Source organism: Phyllobates terribilis, unplaced genomic scaffold, assembly GCF_046119375.1.
Source record: "Phyllobates terribilis strain yellow unplaced genomic scaffold, ASM4611937v1 Scaffold_1__5_contigs__length_1240528914, whole genome shotgun sequence".
NCBI classification, from domain to species: domain Eukaryota; kingdom Metazoa; phylum Chordata; class Amphibia; order Anura; family Dendrobatidae; genus Phyllobates; species Phyllobates terribilis.
This window is the reverse complement of record NW_027362761.1, coordinates 841,609,291-841,623,254: the sequence shown is the minus strand read 5'-3', so window position 1 is coordinate 841,623,254 and position 13,964 is coordinate 841,609,291. Positions and strand designations below refer to the sequence as shown.

Sequence of the window (13,964 nt, the reverse complement as noted above, 5' to 3'; positions counted from 1 at the left end):
TATACAGTACCGCTTAGCCATATGGCGAAACCAGGAAGGGACGGAGCGCTATTTGACTCTTGGAGAACAAATTATTGTAGAATAGTTTGCGGACTCCATATACAGAGCTCCTAAGTGCTAGAGCAGAATCCCTCCTCAAGTGACCCCATTTTGGAAATTTATACCCCTTTGGGAATTTATCTACAGGTGTAGTGACTATTTTGACTTCATGGATGTTTTCCAGAAACAAGCAGCAGTGGATATTGCTGAGTGAAAATTTCAAACTGCCGTTGAAGTGACCAGTACATGTTGAAGTGAACAGTACGTTGCAGTGACCAGTACGTTGTGCCCAGCTCATGCTTCTGTAGACATGCACCCGTAAATTAGGAGGGCTCTCAGCGCTACAGAAATGCTAAACATGTGGACCCTAAATGTAGTTTAGGCACACTGTGGGGCTCAGAAGGGAGGGGTGCATTTGTATTTGGCAACACAGAATTTTTTTGGGGGGGCAAGGGTCATTTCGCTTTTCCAGAGCCTTTGTGCTACCAGTAACTTGGAAGCCCCTCATATTTTTGTTAACAGATGATGGAACTGAGTGGGGACTTGCTTTTTTTGTGGATTGAGTTGAAGCTTTTATTGGGAAAATTTTACATAACATTTATCCGGCGCTCTAGGCTGAGCACTTACATCGGGGTTTCCATCTAAATCTCCAAGTGATGTAATTCAGATGAAACCCCCGCGAGATCCATTCACTGTAATGAGGCAGCAGAGTTACTCTGGATTCCGTCTGGCCTCTGCTTAGCAGTGTCCTTTTTTTCAGAAGTGCACAAAACTGTGGGCGACGGCTCTTTTATGCACGCCTCCATCTGCCTCATTACAGGGAATCTTCCGCCGGGGACTCTGTCTGAATCATTTATTTCAGAGATTTACACGGAAACCCCTGTGTAAGCGCTCAGCATACAGCGCAGAATAATTGTGAGCCAAGCCTTACTGCATTGTTTTCGGAAGCATAATGAACAAATCAAATCAGCAGCAAGTGAAGAATTGTTTTTATTTATTTTTTACGCTGTTCCTCGTGCAGTATAAGTGATTTAGATGAGTTTATTCTTCGGGTCAGTGCGATTACAGCGATACCAGATTTATATCCGTTTTTTTTTGTTTGGGTGCTGTCACACACTAAAAGACGCTTTTTTTGTTTTGCAAAATCTAGTTTTTGCATCGCCATATTTTGAGAGCTATAATTTTTCCATATTTCAGCCGACAGAGTCATGTAAGGGCTTGTTTTTTGTGGGACGAGTTGACATTTTCATTGGACCATTTTTGGGCACACAGCATCGCTTTCTATTCCGTTTTTTGGAAGGCTGAATGAACAAAAACCAGCAATTCAGGATTTGTTTTGTTAAGTTTTTTTTTTTTAATGCCATTGACGTTTGATAAAAATGATAAGGCAGTTTTATTCTTCGGGTCAGTACAATTACAGCGATACTAGACATATAGTTTTTTTATGTTTTGGTGCTTTTATACAATAAGAACAATTTTATAGAAAAAAATAATTGTTTTTGCATTTGTTCTGAGAGCTATACCTTTTTTATTTTTCCATTGATGGAGCTGCACGGCAGCTTTTTTTTTCCGGGACAAGATGACGTTTTCAGCGGTACCATTTTTATTTACATTTGGCTTTTTGATCGCATTTTATTTCACTTTTTGTTTGCCGGTATGATGAAAAAGCATAGTTTTTTGCTCTATTTTTTATTTTATTTTTTTACGGTGTGCACAGAAGGGGTTAATTAGTGTGACAGTTTTATAGATCAGGTTGTTCTGGACGCGGCAATACCAAATATGTGTACTTTTTTTTGTTTTTGCATGAATATATGGATTTATTGGTTTAATATATATATATATTTTTTATTTATTTTGTGATAGTTAGAAAACTATAGTTTGAAAACATTTTTAGACTTTTTTTTTACTTTTTTGCTTAGTCCCTGTATGGGACTTCAATTTTTATTGAAGATCACTGGTCTCATGCAATGCAATAGACATGTATTTCATGAGAGCTAACAGTTTTACAGATCTCCTGTTAGACTCAGCTGATGGCTGAGCCTAGCAGGCCACCGTATATGGCAGACCCGGATGTCATCATGTGACTTCTGGCTGCCATGACAACGCCAGACACATAACGGGGGCCGTCAGTCAGAAAGATGAGTGGACGACCCTCTTTCCCTCTCACTATCTTCTAAATGACAAGATCGCTATGGATCGCGGCATCTAGAGGATAGCAAAGGGTTAACACCATTGGGACCTGATCCAATCAGGTCTCGATGATGTTACCTGTCAGAGCTGTCACTCTGCACCGGAATCGCAGCGCTTGCAAGACCCTGGGGGTCCTGAGCACTGCGAGACCGCCGACTGTTCAGAAACGGCGCTGCACAGAGCCCAGCAAGCGCCGACGTTCATGTACAGTGGGTGGTCGGGAAGCGGTTAAGTTAATCCATATCTTTGTTTTAGAAATCCTTATACAAATGAGCTGCAAGTGCAGAGGGGCTGGCACTTCACTCACAGCTCGCTGCCTTCTTTCCATATTTCCTACTGACAATGACTGACGGGTCACTCTTGTCTCCCCACCAGAGGCATTACGTAGGCAGCATCATTCCCTAGGGCGGAGAATGTACAGATCGATAGTTCAGCTCTCATAACATCATCAGGACCCTACTGTGCTTGCACCACCACAGGGAATGAAGGCACCTGTGCAAGAGCTCGGATGGGGGAGACATTAGTGACCTGTTAGTTACTGACTAGAGGCAGATGGTGGGAGGAGAAATAAGAAGATATGCCAGAAAGCTGTAAGGCCACGTGCACATGTTGGGGATTTGGTGAGGTTTTTTTACCTCAGTATTTGTAAGCCAAAACAAGGAGTGGGTAAAAAATGCTAAATTGGTGCACTTGTTTCTATTATACTTTTTCTTTGATTTTTTTCACTCCTGATTTTGGCTTACAAATACTGATGTAAAAAACTCACCAAATACTCAACGTGTGCACGTGGCCTAAGTGCGATACCAACTCCACTGCACTTGTGTCTCATCTGCATAAAAATATGCCAATAGATTGCCCAAAATTGGAAACTAGATTATGAATTTAATCAACATTACAGTGATTTTACACAGGTGACATTAATTTGGTGTGTAAAAACCTGATGTCAGGTTCCCTTTAAAAGGAAGGACCCTGTGATAGTGCCATAATCTGAGTGCATCCTTTCAAGAACCATCAATTAGATTTTTTTTGCTCTTCTTCACATTTCTGTCTCGCTTGGGCTTTCTTTTTTCCTATTCCCTTCTCTCTCTTTCATTCTCTCCAAACTCTTTTTTTTCTTCTCTCTCTTGACTTCACTCATTTTCCTGCTTTCTATTACTCTTACTGTTTAGACTGTTACCTTTGACTTTCATTAGCTGAGGTAATGGCACAATTAGAGCATGTGACTAAGCTTGAGTTTGGCGTCAGGTTTTGTCTCACATAATCATAGCTTGTGTTTTTTTTCTCGGCCATTATTATTTAGCATTCAGTGACTCCATTGGCTTCACAATAGGTTTCATTCAGTGAAATTGCTGCTGGTTTTCTATTGTGGCCAAACATACTTCATTCACATGGCAATTTCTTCACTATACACGTACACCATCACTGTAATTGATATAAAACACTGGACCTGTGAATGGAAGATAAGGCTGATTTTCATAGATTCAGTAAAGCTATTGCCTCCAGCAGTGTTAATGAATAATGTGTGTAAGATAATAATAATAGACACACAAATTCCAGTAGAATTTACTTTAACCTTTTTTTCCCTCACAGAATACCCATTTGGAAAACTTCCAGTTTTAGAAATTGATGGAACTGTGTACTATCAAAGCCTTGCCATTGGGAGATTCCTAGCTAAAAAAGCAGGTAACATAATTAACTATACATCTATATGGTTGTATATAGTGGTTAAGGGTCATTTAGTTAGTAGCAATTGCACTCAGGGGCTGTGTGGGTCCAAAGGTTCCTCTAAAACAGGGAGGTCAAACTCAAATACACAGAGGGCCAAAATGAAAAACTTGGACAAAGTAGCGGGCCAACCAGTATACAGAATAATGGGCCCTACAAAGTCCTCCATACAGAATAATGGCCCCGCATAGTCCTCCATACAGTATAATGGGCCCCACAAAGTCCACACAGAATAATGGGCCCCACATAGTCCTCCTTATAGAATAATGGGCCCCACATAGTCCTCCTTATAGAATAATGGGCCCCACATAGTCCTCCTTATAGAATAATGGGCCCCTCATAGTCCTCCATATAGAATAATGGGCCCCACATAGTCCTCCATACGGAATAATGGGTCCCACGAAGTCCTCCATACGGAATAATGGGCCCCACGAAGTCCTCCATACGGAATAATGGGCCCCACAAAGTCCTCCATACGGAATAATGGGCCCCACAAAGTCCTCCATACGGAATAATGGGCCCCACAAAGTCCTCCATACGGAATAATGGGCCCCACAAAGTCCTCCATACGGAATAATGGGCCCCACAAAGTCCTCCATACGGAATAATGGGCCCCACAAAGTCCTCCATACGGAATAATGGGCCCCACAAAGTCCTCCATACGGAATAATGGGCCCCACAAAGTCCTCCATACAGAATAATGGGCCCCACAAAGTCCTCCATACGGAATAATGGGCCCCACAAAGTCCTCCATACAGAATAATGGGCCCACATAGGGGTGGTGGTTCTGGTGTCACGGGCCAAATAAAATCACCCTGCGGGCCAGATTTGGGCCCACGAGCCAGTTTGACATGTATGCTCTACAACATAGGAAGACTTCAACATTTAACTTGTGGGGTTGTTACAGACTTTGCATTGGGACATAAGATTTTGAAGTCACACCTTTGATGTCACATTGGAAAATGACACAAAGAAAACACACAAACTATAATGTAATGTAACAAGTGAATGTAAAAATTAGTATAACCTTTAAATGGCCAAAGTACAAACACAGCTCTAAAGTCAGAAGTAGCAAGGCGTAAGGAAATGGGAACATGAAAAGAGTACCAGAGAGATTTCAGCACTTTACTATCGTTAATTATGCATTAAAAGGCACTGATGGGAAAATCTCTCTATGATGGACAGAAAAGGGTTGGGAAGACTTGATATAGTCTGAGTAAAGGAAGTTATGTGAGATTTAGTCACATGAGAGGTCAAATATATTTTTGCTCACGTTGCTGTGGATAACTTCTAGCACATAATGCTAAATGTCAGTAATTGGAAAATATAAATAATTAGTGCATAGGTGACCATTAAGTTGATCTGTCACCAGATTCCACAATAAAAATTGCATACATTATTGAATTAATCTCTCAGACCTAATGAGGCTGGTGTACTTACTTTGAAAACCAGAATGGCTGTAAATCTTGATATTAAAATAGGAATTTTATGAATCCATCTAGAGAATGAGAGAACTCAGGAGTCCAAGTGTATTACATCTCCAGCCACCCAGCCTTTTTGACAGCTGTAGCTTGTACTGAGCAGCATTAAATTTCAGCAGCAGCAGAGAGAAGGGACACAGAAGAGCTGTTAATCAGGCTATGTGGACGGAGAATGAGGTTTACATTTCAATAAGGATTATACACCCATTCTGACATGGAATACCAAAGTAAGTACACCAGCTTCGTCTGGTTTAAGATGTGTTTTATCACGTATGCACCTTATAATCTGACATCTGGTAACAGATCCCCTTTTGGCAAATATTTACTTCTTATTCACACAACCAAGTGACTATTTTAATTTCTTATTCACACTTTCATGGTTATCTAGCTTTTTATATACAGGTGCATCTCACTGAATTAGAATATCATCAAAAAGTTAATTTATTTCAGTTCTTCAATACAAAAAGTGAAACTCATATATTATATAGTCATTACAAACAGAGTGATCTATTTAAAGTGTTTATTCCTGTTAATGTTGATGATTGTGGCTTACAGCCAATGAAAACACAAAAGTCATTAACTCAGTAAATTAGAATAATTAACAAAAAACACCAGCAAAGGCTTCCTAAGCATTTAAAAAGGTCTCTTAGTCTGTTTCAGTAGGCTCCACAATCATGGGCAAGACTGCTGACTTGATAGATGTCCAGAAGGCAGTCATTGACACACTCCACAAGGTACCAGAGTTCCAATTTTTATTTAGAAATCAAAGGTCCCAGAGTCTGGAGGATGAGTGGAGAGGCACATAATCCAAGCTGCTTAAGGTCTAGTGTGAAGTTTCCACAATCAGTGATGGTTTGGGGAGCCATGTCATCTGCTGGTGTAGATCCACTGTGTTTTATCAAAACCAAAGTCAGCGCAGCCGTCTACCAGGAAATTTTAGAGCACTTCATGCTTCCCTCTGCCGACAAGCTTTTTGGAGATGGAAATTTCATTCTCCAGCAGGACTTGGCACCTGTCCACACTGCCAAAAGTACCAATACCTGGTTTAAAAACAACGGTATCACTGTGCTTGATTAGCCAGCAAACATGCCTGACCTTAGCCTTATAGAGAATATATGGGGTATTGTCAAGAGGAAGATGAGAGACACCAGACCCAACAATGCAGATGAGCTGAAGGCTGTTATCAAAGCAACATGGGCTTCCATAACACCTCAGCAGTGCCACAGGCTGATCGCCTCCATGCCACGCCGCATTGATGCAGTAATTGATGCAAAAGGAGCCTCGACCAAGTATTGAGTGCATTTACTGAACATACATTTCAGTAGGCCAACATTTCAGATTTTAAAATCCATTTTTCAAGCTGTTATAAAATATTCTAATTTACTGAGATAATGACTTTTGTGTTTTCATTGGCTGTAAGCCACAATCATCAACATTAACAGAAATAAACACTTGAAATAGATCACTCTGTAATGACTCTAATAATTTAGTGAGATGCACCTGTATATGAGATATCATACAAAACCTGTACCCCATATTATTCCCATATACTCACTGCTATAAAATTATTATATTCAGCTTATTGTTCAGAAGGCTAGTTATTTAATTATTTTAGATTTTTAGTTCTTTAGATTTCTAGTTATTTTAGATTTACTAAGACTGTGACACGTGACAATTTGGCTACCCCCTTTTAACATTTTTTTTTGTACACTGACCTGCAAATTCATTTCGTAATCTGTATTAAACATAGACATGTAATTTACTCTATGCCACAAAATACTTATAACTTTGTCATTGCCATGGAACCCTCCATAATGAAAAGTTAAGAGTTTCATAGAACCTTATTGCTAGTACGACTGTGCAGGAGCAATGAAAAGGGTAAATCTTACTCTTAGCACCATAGAAACAGATGTTTCTCAATAGATGAGTACAAGTGACCTAGATAACTTAGAATACTGTTTTTCCATGAACCTCAGTAAAATGCTAATTATAAGCTACTAATAATTTATCTATTCCATTTTTACTTTTTTTATCCATTAACCTGCAAATTAATTTTATCTGTATTAAACATAGTCATGTAATGTACTGTAAGCCATAAACAATACCTACAGTTAGGTCCAGAAATATTTGGACAGTGACACAAGTTTTGGTATTTTAACTGTTAACCAAAACATTCCCATGATACAGTTATATAAGCAATATGGGCTTAAAGTGCCAACTCCTTTGAGAGTATTCAAATCCTAATTGGAGTAAGGGTTTAGGAATTACAGGTCTTAAATATGTAGCTGCCTCTTTTTCAAGGGACCAAATGTAATTAGACAATTATCTCAAAAGCTCTTTAATGGACTATATGAGCTTTTCCCTTGTTTAGCCGGTAAAAGGTCTGGAGCGGATTCCAGATGTGGCATTTGCATTTGGAAGCTGTTGCTATGAACCCACAACATGCAGTCAAAGAAACTCTCAGTAGAATTGAAACAGAACATCATTAGGCTGAGAAAAAGAAGAAATCTATCAGAGAGATAGCAGAAATGCAAGGAGTGGCCAAATCAACAGTTTGGTACATTCTGCAAAAAAAGAGTGCACTGGTGAGCTTGGGAACTCAAAAAGGCCTGGACGTCCACAGAAGACAACAGTGGTGGATGATCACAAAATCCTTTCCATGGTGAAGAAAAACCCCTTCACAACATTCACCCAAGTGAAGAACACTCTCCAGGAAGTAGGTGTTTCAGTATCTAAGACTACCATAAAGAGAAGACTTCATGAAAGCAAATACAGAGGGTTCATCCCAATGTGCAAACTATTAATCAGTCTTAAAAATAGAAAGGCCAGATTAGAGTTTGCCAAAAAACATCTAAAGAAGCCAGTCCAGTTCTGGAAAGCATTATTTGGACAGATGAAACTAATATCAACCTGTACCAGAATGATGGGAAGAAGAAAGTATGGAGAAGGCTTGGAACGGCTCATGTTCAAAGCAAACAACATCCTCTGTAAAACATGATGGAGGCAGTATGATGACATGAGCATGTATGGCTTTCAATGTCACTGGGTCACTAGTGTTTATTGCTGATGTGACTGAAAACAGAAGCAGACAGATTAATTCTGAAGTGTACAGAAGCCATTACACAGTACACAGCAGGGGCACAATTATAAAATTATCTTAGCACAGGAACATTTTATTTAAACACATTCAATTGTTGAAGTTATTATTATTCCTTAGAACTATTGATTAAAATTAACTTTTGTTTGTGGGATAACCCCTTTAAGGCAGAAAGACCCACAAACAAGCAACAACTGAAGTGAACTGAAGTCCTGGCAAAGCATCACAAAATAGGAGGAAACACGGAGTTTGGTGACATCCATGTCTTCCAGACTTCAGTCATTGCCTGCAAAGGATTCTCTACAAAATATTAAAAAATTAACATTTTATTTATAATAAAGTTACCGTATTTTTCAGTTATAAGATGCACTTTTTTCCTCAGATTTTGGAGGAAAGTGGGGTGCGCGTCTTATAGTCCGAATATATAATATATGCTGTGGGTGGTGGTGGAGCGGCAGAGGAGGGGGCACAGGAGACAGTAGCAGGCTACTGCATCCTACACTGCTCACTGCTAAAGAAAATGAATATTCACTGCTCATGGGCGTGGAGAGCAGAGAATATTCATTTTTCTAAATCGCGCGCACATTGTACCCACAGCGCTGCTCCTGCAGCTTCTCAGCGGTCATGTGTGCCCGCTATTAAAGACCATGAATATTCACTACAACCCATGGAGTGGTCTTTATAGCGGGCACACATGACCGCTGACCCGCTGCAGGAGCCGCGCTGTGGGTACATTGTGCACGTTATTAAGGTGAGTGAATGGTCACTGCTCCCCACGTCCATAGTCCCGGCGTGGGAGCAGTGACTATTCCGGCTCAGCATCTCACAGTGTGAGCAGTGCATGGCACTGACGCCGTGCGCGGCTCACACAGTGAGATCAGTGTCGGCAGCAGAGCAGGACACAGCGCTGGTGCAGAGAGGAGGGGAGTATAATTGTTTATTTTTTGTGTGCAGCGTGATGGGGATCAGGGGGTGCCAAGCATACCAGGATGGAGGAGTGCCAAGCATACCTGGAAGAGGGATGATTGGTGCCATGCATACCAGGAAGAGGGATGAGGGGGCCCATATACACCAGGATGAGGGATGAAGGGTGTCATGCATACCAGGATGAGGGATAAAGGGGGCCATACATACCTGGAAGAGGGTTGAAGGGTGCTATGCATACCAGGATGAGGGATAAGGGGTGCCATACATACCAGGAAGAGGGATGAGGGGGGTCATGTATACCAGGATGATGGATGAAGGGTGCCATGCATACCAGGATGAAGGGTGCCATGCATACCAGGAAGAGGGATGAGGGGTGCCATGCTTACCAAGATGAGGGAAGAGGGGTGCCATGCATACCAGGATGAGGGAAGAGGGGTGCCATGCATACCAGGATGAGGGGTGCCATGCGTACCAGGATGTGGGGTGCCATGCATATCAGGATGAGGGGTGCCTTGCCTTGCATACCAGGATGGGAATCACAATTTTTGCTTACCTTTTTTTTTTCTATTTTCTTCTCTAAACCCTAGGTGCGTCTTATGGTCTGCGGTGTCTTATAGTCCGAAAAATACGGTAATTTGTTAAATTACTTTTAGGCCCCTGAAATGAGGAGGTTGTGTAGATGGTTGCAGTTCCTAACCTTTTAACAGGATATTTGTGTTTAACCCCTTTAATTAAACCTGAAAGTCTGCACTTCAATTGCATCTCAGTTGTTTCATTTTAAATAAAAAAAATAGTGGCATGCAGAGCCCAAATCATGAAGATTCGCTCACTGTCCAATATTTCTGGAACTAGCTGTATGACTTTGTCATTACCATGGAACCCTCCATAGTGAAAAGTTAAGAATTTCATAGAACCTTTATAATTTATTGCTAGTATGATAATCCAGGAGTCATGAAAAGGGTAAATCTTAATCGGCACCATAGAAGCAGATGTTCCACAATAGATGAGTACAAGTGACTTAGATAGCTTAGAATATTGTGTTTCCATGAACCTCAGTAAAGTACTAAATGTAAGCTACTTGACATTGTCTAAAAAATGTAGTGTCGTCATCAGTATTGGGAATAAAAACGATTTGCAGCAAACCTTCACAATAATCTTTGACTGGCAATAGTAACATAGTAACATAGTTTGTAAAGCCGAATAAAGACTTGCGTCCATCAAGTTCGACCTATTAGTTCTGTAATTGCTAAAGTTGATCCAGAGGAGGGCAAAAACCCCAAATGATTTGGCCAATCTTCACCTGAGGAAAAATTCCCTCCCGACTCTGAAACCAGCAGTCAGAATAAATCCCTGTATCAACCTACTATTTTATTTTATTTTTAAGTATATGCTGAAATCTGCCTGGTATCTAGAAATGCATCCAGTCCCCGCTTGAACTGGTGTAGTGAATCCGACATTACCGTCTCCTCACTCAGTGAATTCCATATTCTCACTGCTCTTACCGTAAAGAACCCCTTCCTATGCTGGTGCTGAAACCTTTTCTCTTCCAGTCTTAGTGAATGCCCTCTTGTTACCGTAATATTCCTCCTTTTGAACAAATCCCTGGCAAGGTCTCTATACTGTCCCCTAACATATTTGTACACATTTATTATGTCCCCCCTCAACCTTCTCTTTTCCAGGCTGAATAGTCCTAGTTTTGCCAACCTCTCTGGGTATTGCAGTCCCTCCATTCCCCTTATTAATTTTGTTGCCCTTCTTTGTACCTTTTCAAGCTCATTTATATCCTTTCTATATATTGGGGCCCATAACTGAGCACAGTATTCCAAGTGTGGTCTGACCAGTGCTTTGTACAGTGGAAGAACAATGTTCTCATCCTTTGCAGCTATACCTCTTCTGATACATCCCATTACCCTGTTTGCCCTTACAGCAGTTGCCTGACTTTGGGCACTCCAATTTAGTTTGCTATCAATCAAGATGCCCAAGTCCTTCTCCATCTCTGAATTCCCCAATGATTTCCCATTCAGTGAGTACTGGTGACTTCCATTTTTCCTTCCCATATGTATGACCTTACATTTCTCCTCGTTAAACCTCATTTGCCAATATAACACCCCCACTCTAGTATTGTAGACAAGTGATACATAAAGGATTTTTATCAATACATAACATCTAGCAATTTTGCATTTATAAAAAGATTGGACAAATCTGCATCTTTCTTAAAAAAAAATTGTCAAAAAAGTAAATGCTTCTTTATATTGTCTGTTGTGCTCTGGTTGTTTGGTACGCCTAATAAATCTGTACACTGTTCTTGTGTATTGTACTGTAGAATGAGTTAGCATATTGGATGTTATATAAAAGTCTCATATTTATAATATATGGAGATATAAAGTGGTTGTGTACATAAAATGTTTGGCTGATTTGCTCCCTAGGTCTGAAAGGAAAGACTGATTTGGATGACCTTCGCATTGATGCCATATTAGACACCATTGATGACTTTGTATCATTGTTTCCATGGAGTGGAGATGAGAAGGTATAGCACAGGCTTGACCTTTGCCTAATAGGAAATATCAATGGGGTTTTTATTCATTTTGCGGCAATTTTCCTGCACTTCCTTTATTTTCATGCATAGCTGAGTCGCTTGGCCTTGTTTCCATGTTGAAGGTATTGTTTGTGGTTAAAATTCTTCCATGAACACCTCCTTTGGCCAGACGTCTCCAAACAGTAGATGGGTGTAGATGGATCCCACTGGTTGCTTCCATTTCTAAGCCAGACATCCAATTTCACTTGCAGTAAAAAATGTATGTCATACCAGGTGTAAGTGCAACACAGAGGGAAAAGGGAGAGGGAGCCCAGACACTAGGGAAAGGGGGAAGTGGAGACCTCCTAGTCTGGTCTGGTGTCACCCTGTCTCAACTAACGTCCCTATATAGCCTCCTCAGCTATCACCGATCTTGTGCCTCGCCCTACTTTCCCTGGCGTAAGGCTGCGGCTAGGGATGGAAGGAGATGAGCACTAGTCAACCGCCACTAAAACTCTAAAGACAACAAGGGTAGACAAAACAGGGGAGAATGGCTTAGCTTTACATGAACTCCAAATGTGCACACGGCCTAAAGCTCCAGAGAGAATGAGGTACTAAGCTTCACAAGTAGAAATGAATATAACCGGCGACGCCCTCTCACACACCAGGTATATATACACCCAGGCAAGAGTGCAAATTAGCAAGAGCGAGGTAGTCGCTCGGTCCTAAAGACAGCCTCCTATCTAAGCAGCTGTCTGCAATGCCAACCGTGGAGATCTCCTGCAACCAACTGCAGGGTGACTGTCTGTCACCTCTGACACACCTGTGACAGTACCCCCCCCCCCTCTACGAGTGGCCTCCGGACACTCAGGACCGGGTTTCTCAGGAAAAGAGGTGTGGAATGAGCGAACCAATCTGGGAGCGTTCACCTCTGATGCTGAAACCCACATCCTCTCCTCTGGACTATAGCCTTTCTAGTGCACCAAGTATTGTAGAAAATGACATTGGAGACGAGAATCTACAGTCCTCAAAATCTGGAGCTCCAGATTACCATCAACCATTACTGGGGGCGGTGGTAGAGGTGAGGGCTCAAGAGGTTCCACATACCTTTTGAGTAAGGACCTGTGGAAATTCAAGATGAAACGCTGCTGGATTAATGACGGCGGTTATTTTATAGGTACCAATAAACCTAGGTCCCAGCTTCCAAGAAGGAACTTTCAATCTTATATTCCTGGTAGACAACCACACAGTCATTTACATTCAGGTCCAGACTTGGCAAGCGTTTTCTGTCAGCCATACGTTTATACCTGTCTCCCATGGTCTTTAAATTACACAGAACACCCTGCCATACCAAAGAGAGCGACAAAGCAAACGGTTCCTCCTCAGGAACTCCTGAAGCTCCTCCCCCCACTGAAGGTACCAAACTGTGGATGATAACCGTATGCACCAAAGAACGTTGACCTGCCAGTGGATTCTAGACGATGATTATTGATGGCAAATTCTGCCAAAGGTAAGTAGGATGCCCAATCCTCCTGATTTTTGGAGACAAAACACCTGAGGTATGTCTCCAAGTTCTGATTGACACGCTCGGTCTGACCATTCGACTGAGGGTGGAAGGCAGAGGAAAAGGACAGCTGCACCCCCAGTGGAGAACAGAATGCCTTCCAGAACTTGGAAACAAACTGGGTCACCCGATCAGACACCACATCGGAAGGAACCCTGTGAAGCTTCACAATCTCATTTATGAACACCTGAGCAAGTGTCTTGGCATTGGGAAGTGCAGGTAATGCGACGAAGTGAACCATTTTACTGAACCTATCTACTACCACCAAAACCACAGTTTTGCCTGCAGAAATCAATAATAAAATCCATGGACAAGTGTGTCCATGTTCCTACTAGGGATAGGTAGCGGAAGAAAAGTACCAGAAGGACGGGTATGCGAAACCTTAGAACACGTGCAAATACTACAAGCTGCTATATGCTCAATTAC

The 13,964-nt window shown here is 41.4% G+C and overlaps 1 protein-coding gene across 1 annotated transcript in view; it reads left to right on the top strand.

Moving 5' to 3' along the window:
- Positions 1-13,964, top strand: part of HPGDS (hematopoietic prostaglandin D synthase) — a 157,980-nt gene that overhangs the window by 124,729 nt on the left and 19,287 nt on the right. The window contains exons 3-4 of the mRNA XM_073638215.1: positions 3,820-3,912; positions 11,886-11,986. Of these exons, the coding sequence (XP_073494316.1) occupies positions 3,820-3,912; positions 11,886-11,986 (194 nt within the window). The remainder of the gene's footprint in view (positions 1-3,819; positions 3,913-11,885; positions 11,987-13,964) is intronic.